Source organism: Oncorhynchus masou, chromosome 9 (assembly GCF_036934945.1).
Source record: "Oncorhynchus masou masou isolate Uvic2021 chromosome 9, UVic_Omas_1.1, whole genome shotgun sequence".
Taxonomy (NCBI): domain Eukaryota; kingdom Metazoa; phylum Chordata; class Actinopteri; order Salmoniformes; family Salmonidae; genus Oncorhynchus; species Oncorhynchus masou.
In genome coordinates, this window is record NC_088220.1 from 21,647,312 (window position 1) to 21,663,223 (window position 15,912).

At 43.6% G+C, this 15,912-nt stretch overlaps 1 protein-coding gene across 4 annotated transcripts in view; it reads left to right on the forward strand.

The window, feature by feature from the left end:
* Positions 1–15,912, forward strand: part of LOC135545674 (CRACD-like protein) — a 31,191-nt gene that overhangs the window by 405 nt on the left and 14,874 nt on the right. Inside the window, exons 1-4 of one of the 4 annotated variants that reach the window (XM_064973455.1) lie at positions 3,026–3,313; positions 9,677–9,759; positions 14,051–14,225; positions 14,775–14,907. In XM_064973455.1, coding sequence (XP_064829527.1) covers positions 3,279–3,313; positions 9,677–9,759; positions 14,051–14,225; positions 14,775–14,907 — 426 coding nt within the window. In that variant the 5' untranslated portion in view covers positions 3,026–3,278. Of the gene's footprint in view, positions 1–3,025; positions 3,314–9,676; positions 9,760–14,050; positions 14,226–14,774; positions 14,908–15,912 lie in introns of those variants that run through there. The other 3 variants (XM_064973456.1, XM_064973457.1, XM_064973458.1) reach the window with 3 other exon arrangements.

Genomic DNA, 15,912 nt, shown 5'->3' on the forward strand with positions numbered 1-15,912 from the left:
AAACATTTTTTACAATATCCTATTGCAACACATAAGGATAATGGTGATGAGTGTTTTTGCTGTTTCAGTAGGCTGTGGTCAATACAATTTAGTCCAGTTGCTTATTGCCAATAGCTATCTGGTATGATCTGTCCATTAATAACTTTACATTCCTTATTAGAATACAAATAACGCCTCATTTGAGGGATATAAAATGCTGTTCACTATTGCCAAGTACCTCAACTCCTCTACAGAGTTGAGCGCATAGGCTACTAGACTTAAAAATAAAACCTTTTTTTAACGAACCTCTGACTCAGAGTCCCTTTACATGATACTTAAAGAATGTACATTCTTAAACCCTTATCATGTACCTATGTTTGACCTCTGTTGTAGCATGCCTTTGTTTGCTGAAATCCATACTTTTGAATAAAACCTTAAACACAACCACCGACTCAGCAAGAAAAATAAATGGTTCCAATCGTTTTTCCACCATTCATTTTCCCATAGGGGATTTTAGAAACACTTAAAATAAGGTCTGTGTCTCATGTAGGCTTACCCTGGCGTGATGTTTTGATTACCATTAGTTTTTCTAACAACGATATATGGCATTATTTCTGAACATATTGGCATGAAGAAAGTGTATTGGCTTTGGCAGCTGGTCCACAAAGTTTTTAATAGGGGTCAGTTCTCAACCACACCCATTCGACCAGTAGAACCAACCAGATTGAGTCATGACACGAATTCCATGTTTTCAATAGAGGATATCACTAAGAGCACAACACTTAAACCATTTTTTTAAAAGCACAATTAGTTGATTATCACCATGCAATGAAACCCTTCAGATAAATACCTTCTCATGTGCCCTTAAGGCTCACACATGCTGTGGAGCAAATGATTTGGAATGGAAGGAATGCCTTGTGAAAGCAGCAACAACTGTAGGTTAAAGGCAGACTAGAGGGCCTTTAGCAGTTTAATCTAGCAGTAAAACCCAGTAGGATCCCTTTTCACGTGGAGAGTGGGAGAGCAGAGTGGGTCGTTTCAAGGGTCAGCTCTAAAAGGTTTCCAGCACCATGAGAAGGGAACCAGGCCAGACCGAGAGGAGAAGTGTGTGTTGTTGCTGCTGTATAGACATCCCTGTCTGTCTGTGACACATTCAGCCTCAGCCTCCCACCCAGCATCGCTAGCTCACTCGCTCAGTTCCACAGTATAATGTTGTTGTTATTTCCAGTTCTGCTGCATACATGGCCTTAATTCGAGTTGATTAGAGCCAGAGATCGCTGCTCGTAGAAGATGTGTCCCAGATGTGAGCAGGAATTCGGAGCGCTTTGTAAAGAAAAGAAACAGTACTCTGCAGGGGTTATCTAAAGAAACCCGAGTCAGAGAGAACTGTTGAGGGGATGAGGGATTCAAGAGATCAGGGGAAAAGGGCCTCCTGCTCAATCATGGGCAAATATTTCATTCTTAAGAATTCAACTTTATATAAGTAACTATAGTTCAAATCAGTGTTATTTTACTCTGAATATCAACTACAGTATCTTGGTAAACCACAAAGTTGAGGACAATCACAATGCTTGATATTTGCATTTGCACTGAGAAATGATCTCCTGTCCTTCTCACCATCGTTAGCTGCTTTACTTTCTCAGTTCTGAGCAAAGCAGTGGGTTTCTGTGGGGGCAGTTTAAAAATGGTTCAGGAAATACCACAAAAAAATCCAGGAGTAAAACTGACATGTGTTTTTGAAATTAGTCCACATATAGTTTGTATGAATTGAGATTTCCCATGTGTGATGATCTACTCTGTGTCTGGTAGTCTGTCTGGATGTTTCAATACTAAGATGATGATTGCTGTCGGTGTATAGAAGACACCAGATTGTATACATTGAGTTGATAAGCGAAGTCTATTGATTCTAATGATGTATTTGATCAATTATTTGTTGTCACCCAAGTCATATTCCTTTGGAATGTCATTAGGTAGAGTAAACGCTATGGTAGTGCTGTGGTTACTCTCTGTGACACAGGCTTCTAAGGTGTTTACACTTTCAGGATGAGGGAAATATTTCATTTTGAAATGGAGTCTCAGAGGTCTGGAGCTAATAGCGTTTCAGTGGATTGTTTACGTGAACACATTCTTTATTCCTAGGAAAATGGCTCCACTTGGGTAGATTCCAAGCAGTTCTGGCCATTTTGGTTGTATTCTGATCCAGCTTTACCAAATCCTTCACAGACCCCGATCTCACATAGAGATGTTCAGTTAAAAACTTCCAGACTGACTTGAGTTATTCATGAGTAAAACGTTGCATTCGTTTCATTTGACTATTGTTGTAGTAAAAGGTTTCTTGTCTTGCACAAGTTAGCATTCTGCCATAACATACTTCTGGGCAATTCCATGGTGACAGAATGATGCTGAGACTTAGAATTTTCACTTTAAAATCTCAAACAAAATCCACTGATTGGAAAGTTAAACAAACCATACAACTCTATGCACAAGGACAACTGTTAACATTTCCCACAGAAAAAGTTACAAAAACACATTTTACTTGAACAGTGCAGATGCAAAGTTTGGTGACAGAATGATGGTTTGTGCTGTTTATCTGACAATTAGGCTTTATTATCCAACCTGTGGATCAGTAGCCCATAATGATTTTCTACTTAGTCGTCCATATGAATTGACATCCCAACATGAATGACACAAAGGTTGAACCATAGTTAGCCATAGTTAGAGGTTAAGATTTAGACATCTGTTGTCTGTGTTGACTCAGACTCTATGGCAGGGTGGTACTCTTGGTTGGGCTGTTTTGTTTTTCTGATGGGGATAGGATAGAGTTCCTAGCCAGGACAATCCTCATCTCTCCTCACGACACCCCCTATCTAATTATCACAGAGACACGGGTCAGATCGGCTGGAAGTAAGCTGCCTGGTTGACAATAGCTGCAGGCTGCCGCTCGGGATTAGGCTAATGACGGGGGAGGGAGTGGGAGGAGGGAGGTGGAGATGGGTGGGAAAAGTAGCTTGGGGCGGGCTGTTAGTTCACACTAGTGTCCTCTCACTGTAGGCAGGTCACTGGGAGGGAGGGAGGGCAAATAGCCTCAGTTAGCTCGGTGTCTTTATGGTTGTCTTTCTGCCGTTCTGTCTTAATTCATGTACATGAAGAAGAGGGGTGTTTGTGTGTAGTGGACTGGTGGCCTTTAACGTTGCAGTTGGGGCTTGCACAGGGACTCTTCCACTTGCTGCCATCCCTCAGACAAGCTGGGAAAGGATGTACTGCCTGCTGGATCTCTTGAACATTCCCAACTAGAAACCATGGCTGGATTTTACGGCTGCTTGCAGGGAAAGAAGTAAGTCTGTTCTCTCTGCTTTTCTGGTTCAACTTGTTTGATATCCTGGCAAGGTATGAAGACAGAGGAAATATGTATCGCCAGAGCATTTATCTGAAGTGAACATAGTCATGTATGCTATTTGTTCCAGGCAGTCTTCTTAATGTACATGGCATGTGTGCATGTCTGTCTTTAGAGAAGGGCAATAGTTATGTTCTGATTCTGAACACTAATATTAGGACACAGTAGGCCTGCATTGATTCGGCAAGTCAAAAAAGATGAATAAATAGTTAATTTGTAACTAAGACCACTGTTGTAGCCTCGTGGACTAGATTGTAAATGCACTGTATAGGGGCTGTTTATTCGCAGTGTTAAAGAACCATCTCCCCCTTTATCTTTCCGTCTCAAGACATTAAGAAGACAATAAAAGCTTTATTGACCCCTCACTCAGTTCATTGATAAAATGTGAGAAAGAGAGCCAGGCAGCCTTTTCTTAAACTGTGAACTGACCCACTTAACAGTAACAGCCTGAAAGGGACCAGCTCTTCTCCCCCAGAGTGAGAAACTGACTGCCACGGTTTATTCACATCCATCCACATCCCAAACATCCATTTCATGGTTTGTGTCTGTCAGCTGTCCCAACTAAGTTCCTCTTAGCAGAAGTCTGGCTAAGTAATGGCTTTCATGTGACATCTTGTACACAGACTGACTTAGAAATGGAGAATGTATGACATACAGTATAGATGAGTACAAAACATAACATGCTAGTGTAAACAGCTTGGCTCAGATGTGTGGAACACCTGCACCGTTTCACATGGTTCTCGTTTAAACATTCATCTTTCCTTGATATTGGACCGTAAAAGCCTCACTTTTTCCAGATGGAACTTGTCTGATCTGGTTTAATCCTCCTTGTCCTACAGAACAGGGGTAAGGAAGGCTGTGTTGAACTATGCTCTACTACTAACACCAACATGTTTATTTCTCCTCTTGTTGGATTCATATGTTCAAGCTATTACTGAAGATTAATGCATTCACGCATGTTAAGCCCTGTTGCACACAACATCATGTGAGCGCAACACACAATGTCTCTCTTGCTACACACAACATCATGTGAGCGCAACACACAGAATGTCTCTCTTGCTACACACAACTCGTATTTGGGAAAGATGTGTGGCCGAACCCTTCCGTACTGAATGCACCCTTGATACAACTTGTAAATTCAATAAGCTTTTTTTCAAAGTCAAACTTAGTCACTCCTCTCATTTAGAAAGAGTGAGGAGAGGAAATTCCATGGGTTTGTGGCTCTGGTTCAAGACAAACATTAAGGTATGTGAGGTTTTACTCAACAGCTGAATTTTTTTTTGAAAAAACAAAACTGTACTGTGATGAGCAGACCATCCACTTGGATATGCAGCCTCATATATGGGGGCGCCACCCAATGAAAAGTGTTCACTCAGCATAGCAGAGAATGGTGGGTTGAACCTCCAATAAAAAAAAGACAGCACATCCTTCCTTGATATCCTGAAAGTCCGCCCATTGTAACTACTCTAGGAGTTCTTCCTTCCAGGCAGCTGTGCCCTGCAGTAGCCTTGTCCTGGGTACTGTGCTTCTCCTGTTAAGTTTCATTGGAGCTCCTGTTTGGTTGCTGTGATCATCTTGTATGTTCTGGGGAATCGATGGCTTAGCCAGATTGCATTCAGTTTGGACATCTTTATGTAGGGCTACTGGCCTACTACACCCACTACTAATGAACTACACTGCACATCATCTACGGTGCCTTCGGAAAGTATTCAGGCCCCTTGACTTTGTCCACACTTGGTATTATTATTCTAAAATAGATTTTTTTTTATTCACTCATCAATCTATACACAATACCCCATAATGACAAAGCAAAAACATTTATTAAACCCTGAAATATCACATTTACATAAGTATTCTGACCCTTTACTAAATACTTTGAAGCACCTTTGGCAGTGATTACAGCCTCAAGTCTTCTTGGGTATGACTCTACAAGCTTGGCCCACCTGTATTTGGGGAGTTTCTCCCATTCTTCTCTGCAGATCTTCTCAAGCTTTTTCCAGGTTGGATGGGGAGCGTTGCTGCACAGCTATTTTCGGTGGTCTCCAGAGACGTTAGACCAGGTTCATGTCCGAGCTCTGGCAGGGCCATTCAAGGACATTCAGAGACTTGTCCCGAAGCCACTCCTGCGTTGTCTTAGCTGTGTGCTTAGGGTCATTGTCCTGTTAGAAGGTGAACCTTCACCCCAGTCTGAGAACCTGCTCCAGAGCGCTCAGGACTTCATCAAGGATCTCTCTTTGCTTCTTTCATTTTCCCCCCGATCCTGACTAGTCTCCCAGTCCCTGCCGCTGAAAAACATCCCCAGAGCATGATGCTGCCTCCACCATTCTTCACCATAGGGATGGTGCCAGGTTTCCTCCAGACATGACGCTTGGCATTCAGGCTAAAGAGTTCAATCTTGGTTTCATTAAACCAGATAATCTTGTTCCTCATGGTCTGAGAGTCTTTAGGTGCCTTTTGGTGAACTCCAAGCGGGCTGTCATGTGCATTTTACTGAGGAGTGGCTTCCGTCTGGCCACTCTACCATAAAGGCCTGATTGGTGGAGTGCTGCAGAGATGGTTGTTTCTCCACAGAGGAACATCGCGTTCTTGGTCACCTCCCTGACCAAAGCCCTCCTACGATTGCTCAGTTTGGCCAGGCGGGCAGCTCGCTTTGTCATTATGGGGTATTGTGTGTAGATTAATGAGGAAGGCTGTAACGTAAGAAGATATGGAAAAAGTCAAGGGGTCTGAATACTTTCTAAATGCACAGTATATCTGTCCTCGGCGCTCCACAGGCTATGTGTATAATTTAGACTGCCAGAGGACTCTTGCGCCAGTTATAATTTAAAGGCATGCCTGTATAAACCATCAAACAAAATGGCCAGTATCATTGCTTGGCATTACTGCTAAATATATTCACATGGAGCGTTTTATTTTTTACCTTTAAAAAAACATGCATTAAAAACCTTGGCGTTTCTGAGAATTTTTGTGTTCAACATAACTGGGTGGAATGTGTTGTGTACCACCCCTACTTAAGATAATGTAATTGCTTATTTATTTATTTCTTTGCGCTGTTACATAGGCATATTAGTCTATATTGGATTGACTTCAGATATGGTTTGATATAAAATAATGTGAACTCCTACAAACTCCCTATTTCCTTTTCCACAAATACTAGAAGTATCCTGGATGTTGAGAAGAATACGGTCTCCGAGGACACTGAGAGTGTGTGAACATTAGAATCAAGTTGTTGTCTGTCTCGTACACCCTGCTAGTTGCTTGATTGCAAAACATAGGTGACTCCTCATATCTGGCTCTGAAATAGGGGATCGCCCGGTACTGAAATAGGGGATCGCCCAGTACTGAAATAGTGGATAGCCCAGTACAAAAACAATACTCAAACCTGGCTGTGTCTTGGAACTGGCCGACTCACCTGTTGAACACCCTGTGATCAAGTATTTTCTCATCTTCTAAATAATGGTTTTGTTTATCTAACAAGCTCTTTTGTTCTCATAATGTAATACTGCTCCTTCCCACCAACTCTCTTCCCTTTCAACCCCTGAAAAGTTAAGACATGAAACAGAGGACGTCATCGCTGTTGGTCAGTATTGGAGTCAGTCCAAGGTCAGTCCATTAGCCCAGCTGAACCCTCCTGCCCCTGAACCATGTTGCCCCACTGCGTCGTGCGTACTCAGTTGTGTTCTCTCCTTTTCTAGTGGATGTTCATCTGTGGAAGCAGAGCTGTGTGACTGGGGTTGGTCACATGGTCAGACCCTGGGAAGTTATGGTTCATAGGCTAGCTGTGACAACAACCCCAGGCTGCATTCTCCCCAGAATGCTCTCTGTTGGTCACAAGTAGTACTCCTTCCCATGGTCTAGTCTATAAAGATCCCCAGTCTCTCTCTTATTATCCCCTAGTCTGTGTGATGTGTCTGTGTGTTTGTGTTGTAGATGTATTGGTAGTGGGGGGGTTTCAGTCTATCTCTGAAGTGTCATTTCTCTGTGAAGCAGGTAACATTTACTCAGAGATACAGAGGAAATGAAGAGGCCGATTGGATCTCTTTCTCTCTCTCTGTCTCAATTCAAAGGGCTGACAAACATCGTGGAATGTTTCAACTCACAAAATAATACTTAGAATGTTTATAACATCTTTAGTTCAGTAAAGTTACTACTAGACAACACATTGTCTGAGAAACTGAACTTTTTTTCAGGTGCTTTCTGTTAGATTGGTTTTCATAACTATTCTAACAGAAAACACCGAGAGAAGGTTCAGTTTCTCAGACAATGTGTTGTCTAGTAGTAACTTTAGCTAGTCTGGAGTGGGCCTGTCTGTTGTACTGTTTGGTACAAGCATTGCCAGGGGAACAGGGAAGCCAGTTTGAATGTATGTTTATTTATAACTGTCAAGGGTTTGTAAATGGTTGAAATAAACAAAATCAACTAATGTAATCAAATGCACTGAAAAGGGCCTGCAGTTAGGAGTTCAACATATGATATTCTCACAGCTGGAATAATGATGTTGCCATGTGTTGATTGATTAGTGAAGAAGATTTCAGAGACAGAAGGCACATGTTTTATCTCACACAAGGATCATTCTGTTCTTATTGAACAACAATGACACGGATGGGGTAGTCTCAGGCTTGAATTGAATGCAAGCTATTGGGACAGGGCCTTGGACTTCAGCGGCGATGTAACTGTAGATGTTACGTCACCGCTGACCCAGGAGGCTTCCAGCAGCTTATGTCACACCAGGAAGTGGAGTCCAAGTACTGCCTTTGAATTTTCTCAGCTGGGTTTATATTTATTCTCTGACTGCCTCCGGTATTTGTACTACGCTTCTGGGTGTAATGGTTACAAGTTTTAGTATTGTAACTTCTAATCATTTCGTTCACTGTTTCTGTTGAGTGTTCCTTGCTCTTATAATCATCACATCCAGACTTAAGCTAATGTGGAAATAAACAAGTCAATCCTGAGATATTATATTTGAGCGCCCCCGAGACATGGATATAGATTTTGACAAACATAGCCGCTCTGAGCTCATCAGGTTCTTGACAGAGTTGGCATGAAGCCATATAGGCGGAGGAGGTAATTACCTTATTAACAGAGTAACTCATTTTGCATGTGCGGTCGAAATCCAAATTGCCTCCACATCCTGTTTAACCATTCCGTGGGGCCAGGGGTTGAGACTAGCTGTCACTGACCGCTGATGGCTTCCTCCTGCTGGGTCGGCATGGCGTGTCTGAGGCTATCCTGCTGGGAGCTCCAGACCAGCGCTAGCTCCAGCCCCAGGCAGCCCCCTCCAATAATCTGCCCCAGGCACAGGCTGCTTATCTCTGCCTCAGCCTGTGACATGACAGGGCGGTGTCACTGAGGGCATTGTAGTAGAGAGAGATTGGTAGGCTGAGACCATCCCTGATCTCTCCTTCTATAGAGAGCAGGGTTATGGATGTGGTTGTTGCCCTCAGTGGAGATACATACAGCTGAGTTACAGTAAATAGGGATGAATGAAATAGTGCCTGATTTAATCTACATTGTGCTCAGCCCAAACTGACTGTGGTCTCATTATTAGTTGCCCAAATCCCTGGAAGGCTTTCTTCTATAATATAGCTAATTATCTCTCCCTCTGCTCCACAGTCAATGGCTCTCTCCCTCTGCTCCACAGTCAATGGCTCTCTCCCTCTGCTCCACAGTCAATGGCTCTCTCCCTCTGCTCCACAGTCAATGGCTCTCTCCCTCTGCTCCACAGTCAATGGCTCTCTCCCTCTGCTCCACAGTCAATGGCTCTCTCCCTCTGCTCCACAGTCAATGGCTCTCTCCCCACAGTCTGCTCCACAGTCAATGGCTCTCTCCCTCTGCTCCAATGGCTCTCTCCCTCTGCTCCACAGTCAATGGCTCTCTCCCTCTGCTCCACAGTCAATGGCTCTCTCCCTCTGCTCCACAGTCAATGGCTCTCTCCCTCTGCTCCAGCAATGTCACAGTCAATGGCTCTCTCCCTCTGCTGTAGTCAATGGCTCTCTCCCTCTGCTCCACAGTGGTCAGGTAGCCTAGTGGTTAGTCAATGCTCTCTCCCTCTGCTCCACAGTCAATGGCTCTCTCCCTCTGCTCCAGTCAATGGCTCAAAATGATTGCTAGTCAATTGAATCCCAGTAACCAAAAGAGCTGACAACAAGGTACAAATCTGTCGTTCTCCTCCTGAACAAGGCAGTTAACCCACTGTTCCTAGGCCGTCATTGTAAATAAGAATTTGGCTTGCCTAGTTAAATAAAGGTTTAAAAAAATGACTCTCTCCCTCTGCTCCTTAGTCAATGACTCTCTATCTCCCAGCAGTGACTGCAGTATCATGGCCTCTGGACCATCAGATGTGTTGTCCAACCAGGATCCAGCAGACACCACTGAAGAGTGCACAGGTAAACCCATACTTTAACTAATTGCTAGCTCTTCACTTTTCTCTGGTCATGGAACTCTGTCTGTCTGTGGTAGTGCTATGGTCAATGTGTGACAGCAGATTCTATTTGATCAGATTTACAGTATCTAATCTTTACAGTATCTAATCTGTGGATCTATGCCTCCCCTGAAGATTTGCGTCTGAGAAGCCTTGTGGTTCATTGCAAGTTGAAGTGAGATGATTTTATCATGATGAGAATCCTTCCACAAGATCCATGCTCAAGTATCAGTGTTTCTTCTCGACCAGTGTGCTATTATCTCTTTATTGCAGAGAGCACTGGGCTTCAGGGAGGATCAGGTCAAGCTTAGGAAGGAGATTTTCTTAGTTTTATTGGCAGGAAATGAAGTACAAAAAATAAGAACATAAGAACACATTTTCCCACTGTCTGTCTGCCAACCCTTCACCCTGCTGTGATGCGCTCTGGGAACAAGGAAGTCAGGATCTGCAAGGTCAGGCTGGGAAGCGTCTCTGGAGGGCTAGCTGGGACGTGGATTAGCCCTGTCCTTCAGGAATAGCTCCCACTGAAAAGGGGAATAATCTACTCGATCAGATTGAATTTCTAAAGCAGAGCACGGAGGGCGAAGTCCATTAAAATAAATAATTAGTCAATGGCTGGCGGTGGGCTGGCCGGGGGATCATTTGGAATACCCTGATGGGCGGCTGCCTCATGGCAGTATCCTCGTGACGACCTGGGAGGATAGTGGGGGACGGGTGAATATTCCAAGGAGTTAATCTTCAGTCAAGATAGTAGTTCTTCGTGTACTACAGACTAGGTCTTGGTCATGACTCTTCCCAAGATTTTTTGATTTATAATACACAGTTTATTAGGTACAACCATCTAATACTCCCGAGTGGCGCAGCGGTCTAATTACTGCCTCTGTGCTTGAGTCATCACTACTGACACCCTGATTCAAATCCAGGCTGTATCAAAGGGTGACGCACAATTGGCCCAGCGTCGTCCGGGTTTGGCCGGTGTAGGCCGTCTTTGTAAATAAGAATTTGTTCATAACTGACTTGCCTAGTTAAATAAAGGTTCAATTAATAACATATTTTTTTCATAAAAGTACTGCGTCGGACACCACTTTGCCTCCAGAACAGGGTGAATTCTTCAGGGAATAGATTCTATAAGGTGTCGGAAACGTTAGTTGCTGAATTGGTATCAAGGGACTTAACGTGTGTGGGGAATATTTTCCTGGGACCAGTATACCACCGGCACCAGCCTGTACGAGGCAGGATGGGTCCATGGACTCATGCTGCTTACACCAAATCCTGACTCTGCCATCAGCATGATGCTACAGGAACTGGAATTTTGTCGAACCAGGCAATGTTTTTCCACTACTCAATTGTCCAGTGTTGGTGATTGTGTGCCCACTGAAGACACTTCTTGTTTTTAGCTGATAGGAGGGGAACCTAGTGTGGTCGTCCTTGGGTAATAGCCAATCCGTGACAAGGACTGACGAATTGTGCGTTCCAAGATGCCGTTCTACACACCATTGTTGTACTGCATCATTATTTGTTTATGGTCTGCCTGTTAGCTTGCATGATTCTTTCCATTCTCCTTCCACCTCTCTCATCAACAACCTTCTCTGTAAACCCTAGACACTTTCGTGCTTGAAAAGTCCAGGCACCGACGATCATACCACGCTCAGTCGCTTAGGTCACTAGTTTTTCACATTCTAACGTTCAATGGAACAGTAACTGAATGCCTCGATGTCTGTCTGCCTGCTTTATATAGCATGCCACGGCCACGTGACTCACTGTCTGTAGGAGCGATACATTTTCATGAACGAGGTGGTGTACCTAACAATAAACTGAGCAGTGAGTGTATATAATATTATTATTATGTCAATTAGCAGACGCCTTTATCCAAAGTGACTTAGTCATGTGTGCATACATTTTCTTTATGGCTGGTCCCGGGAATAGACCACGTACCCTGCCATTACAAGCGCCATGCTATACCAACTGAGCTACAAAGGACCACGTTTACCTGGGATAACAGTTTGTAATAGGTTTAACATCAGCTCAAGGGGAGTAAGTTGTGGTTGGGTACGGCAGTGGTCTCAAGATCAACAAGTAAATTCAGTTTCTGTTTCTGACTGTTTATCTCCTGGTCATGCATCTCCTTCATGTGTCCCATCTAGGCCTACATTTAGCCTGTTTGACAAAAAGACCCTCTCTGAACAGAATGTCTTCGTGTTTACATTTTCAGCTATATGTACAGTATGCATCCAAAATATGTAGTACCTCTCCTATTGGGATGACGTTTTCCATGAATTGTTGACTTTTCCAGCCATACTGAATGGGCCAGTTTAAAGTGTGTGCTCATACCAGCTCTAGGCCTTGTCTACAGTTGGATCTCAGTCTTTTCCAGAGCATGTGAGCCAGTCACGGGATGGTGTGGCTTTGTATATAAATAGTGTCTCACTAGCAAGCTTCAATCCTCCAAGCAGCACTCACTCTTTAATCAGACGATTGCATTCCTGGCTGCTGAAGGTCTCCATCCGAGGATTGTTCACGTTGCAGTCATCCCCTCCCAAATATTGGCAACATTTCTATGGATCCAACTAACTTGACCTTCTCTTTTAAGAATTGGCCATTCTGCTTTGTTTCTGGTTATGCTGCTACTTTGGCGTAATCAACATATTGTTTCTCAAATAGCTTGATGTGTTGTATCCATGAGCTGTAGGCACCACCCTTATCACCTAGCAAATGTCTCAGATCTTGGCCTGCTATTATTCTCAACAAAGGAGTTGAGAGAGTTTCCTCTCACAAAAAAACACTTGAAGTAGTTAAAAAGAGGTGTTGAATTTCTGCTGTGGTGCTCATGTCAATGGAACAGTGGGAGTATCTCTACTGTGGTGCTAATGTCAATGGAACAGTGGGAGTATTTCTACTGTGGTGCTAATGTCAATGGAACAGTGGGAGTATTTCTACTGTGGTGCTCATGTCAATGGAACAGTGGGAGTATCTCTACTGTGGTGCTAATGTCAATGGAACAGTGGGAGTATTTCTACTGTGGTGCTAATGTCAATGGAACAGTGGGAGTATTTCTACTGTGGTGCTAATGTCAATGGAACAGTGGGAGTATTTCTACTGTGGTGCTAATGTCAATGGAACAGTGGGAGTATTTCTACTGTGGTGCTAATGTCAATGGAACAGTGGGAGTATTTCTAAATGTCAATGGAACAGTGGGAGTATTTCTACTGTGGTGCTAATGTCAATGGAACAGTGGGAGTATTTCTACTGTGGTGCTAATGTCAATGGAACAGTGGGAGTATTTCTACTGTGGTGCTAATGTCAATGGAACAGTGGGAGTATTTCTACTGTGGTGCTAATGTCAATGGAACAGTGGGAGTATCTCTACTGTGGTGCTAATGTCAATGGAACAGTGGGAGTATTTCTACTGTGGTGCTAATGTCAATGGAACAGTGGGAGTATTTCTACTGTGGTGCTAATGTCAATGGAACCGTGGGAGTATTTCTACTGTGGTGCTAATGTCAATGGAACAGTGGGAGTATTTCTACTGTGGTGCTAATGTCAATGGAACAGTGGGAGTATTTCTACTGTGGTGCTAATGTCAATGGAACAGTGGGAGTATTTCTACTGTGGTGCTAATGTCAATGGAACAGTGGGAGTATCTCTACTGTGGTGCTAATGTCAATGGAACAGTGGGAGTATCTCTACTGTGGTGCTAATGTCAATGGAACAGTGGGAGTATTTCTACTGTGGTGCTAATGTCAATGGAACAGTGGGAGTATTTCTACTGTGGTGCTAATGTGGTGCTAATGTCAATGGAACAGTGGGAGTATTTCTACTGTGGTGCTAATGTCAATGGAACAGTGGGAGTATTTCTACTGTGGTGCTAATGTCAATGGAACAGTGGGAGTATTTCTACTGTGGTGCTAATGTCAATGGAACAGTGGGAGTATTTCTACTGTGGTGCTAATGTCAATGGAACAGTGGGAGTATTTTCTCATCTCATTAATGCTACCTGGGTTTATGACCAGCAGGGTAACTACTCTCACTTGAGTTCGCATGAGGGAATAGTTACATTTCAAATAATGATTGAGGTTTGTTACAAAGCTTTCAGTTAGGTGGTCTTATTTGTTCAGTGGTGGAAAGATGTGAAGGAAAATGATAAAGAATATGGTTAAAAACTGGTGAAAACTGGTAGTGAAGGAATAGGTCCCATTTGTTAACTGGAGATGAATAACCTCTGCCATGCTCTATTCTTGATGTGATCTTCAATGTAGGCAAGAAGAAGTCCAAGTTCCAGACCTTCAAGAACTTATTTTCTAAGAAGAAGAGAAAGGAGGCCACTGCTCCTGCCGGGGGGGACAGTGGGTTGAAGTGTAGCCAGTCTAGTGATAATGTCAACGCCCCCGAACCTGCACTTCTCATCCGCTCTGAGAAAGACGAGGGCTCTGGGTAAGATGACTTTCTTTACACAATACAGGCAATTTAATTTTATTCCAAAGGAACAAATGCGTCATTGAATTTCTACCGGATAGTGTGAAGTGTCCCCTACATATGTTTACAACTTTAAAGGTACATATTTGTCCTAATTTAGAGTGGACTGCTGGAAATGAACGTTCTCCCTACCACTTAGTCACCTGAATAATAAACCCAGTCTTCTCCGCTCATTCTAGAGCTTAGTGAATCTTTATTGTTTAAGCATGCAGCCTTATAGGCTACCTGCTGCAGATTCTGGGTTTGTGTCCTAAACGGCTCCCCATTTGATGCACTATGTTTGACCAGGGTCCATAGGGCTCTGGTCAAATGTAGTGCACCATACAGGGAGTAGGGTACCATTTGGGACAGAGGCAGGGCTAGGGACTTGTCATTCTGCTTTTTAGGTTTTTCTACAAACTTTATTAGACTTAGTCCTACATGATTGAATGGAGATGACCCAGCCACTGCCTAGAAGCGCAAATGTTCTGATCTGTCATTTTTTTTTTCTATTTCTTTCTTTCAAAGGTCAAAAATAAATATGGGTAATAAGGCTCTGTCACATGACAGTGTCTTTGTCTCTGAATCTCCCCTGTCAGAGGTGACTGAGGGTCTGGGAGTCTCTCAGGACCGCATCCATGGGAAGGTCACGTCTCTACAGGTGGGTACTAGAGCCTCCGTCCTATTCCTCCACAATGGGACTGTAATATGACCGGTTGTAGCTATTAGTCCTGTACTGTACTATCTCCGACATTCAGGTCTCTCCATCGGTATTAGCGTTGCCACTCCGTCTGTAGAACCTGGGTATAAAATTAGCCCGTCTGGTCATAAGCCGGTTAGACTGGGTGCTAGTTAGCCAAGGCTCATCCTTAGTTGTCACCTGTTGTAGACAGCATCCCACCGAAGGTCAGAGTGTACGTACAGAACTCTGAAGCACAACACAGCTAGTGTTGGCTAGGCACAACAACATGCTAGAACAAGGAGGAGATAATCGAGAGAGAGACTTGGCTGGTGTTGTTCAGTCATTTTGGAGAAGGATATGGATTCTAAAGCCTGGGAGGAAACAGACCTCAGACTGTGTCCTAGGGAGCAGCTGAGCTCATACTAATAGAGTATTTTCAGTTTGTGTGTCTGTGGTACTGCTTTCTTTCACCACACACAGTCTATTTCTCGGCTAGAGAGGACCTATTATTTCTTTAACACACTTTCACTTAACATTCCACTTTGAAAAGAGTTCTCTACCAATGGGTTGGATAGCATGGTCTTGGAGAACACTTGGTCTGACAGGAAAAGTCACTCTGCTTAGTAAACTAATCCTGCACACACATCATGATAGCCACTCCCTATGAACACATAAAAATACTGAAAACGCTTGAAAATAGCTAGGAGTGGTTGATAAGTATGTTATTCCCCTGCAGCTCCAGCTGAAACGATCAGGCTCTCCTCCGTCTCTATTGAAACAGGTCATCAGACTAGGCTCTCCTCCGTCTCTGTTGAAACAGGTCATCAGACTAGGCTCTCCTCCGTCTCTGTTAAAACAGGTCATCAGACTAGGCTCTCCTCCATCTCTATTGAAACAGGTCGTCAGGCTAGGCTCTCCTCCGTCTCTGAAACAGGTCATCAGGCTAGGCTCTCCTCCGTCTCTGAAACAGGTCATCAGGCTAAA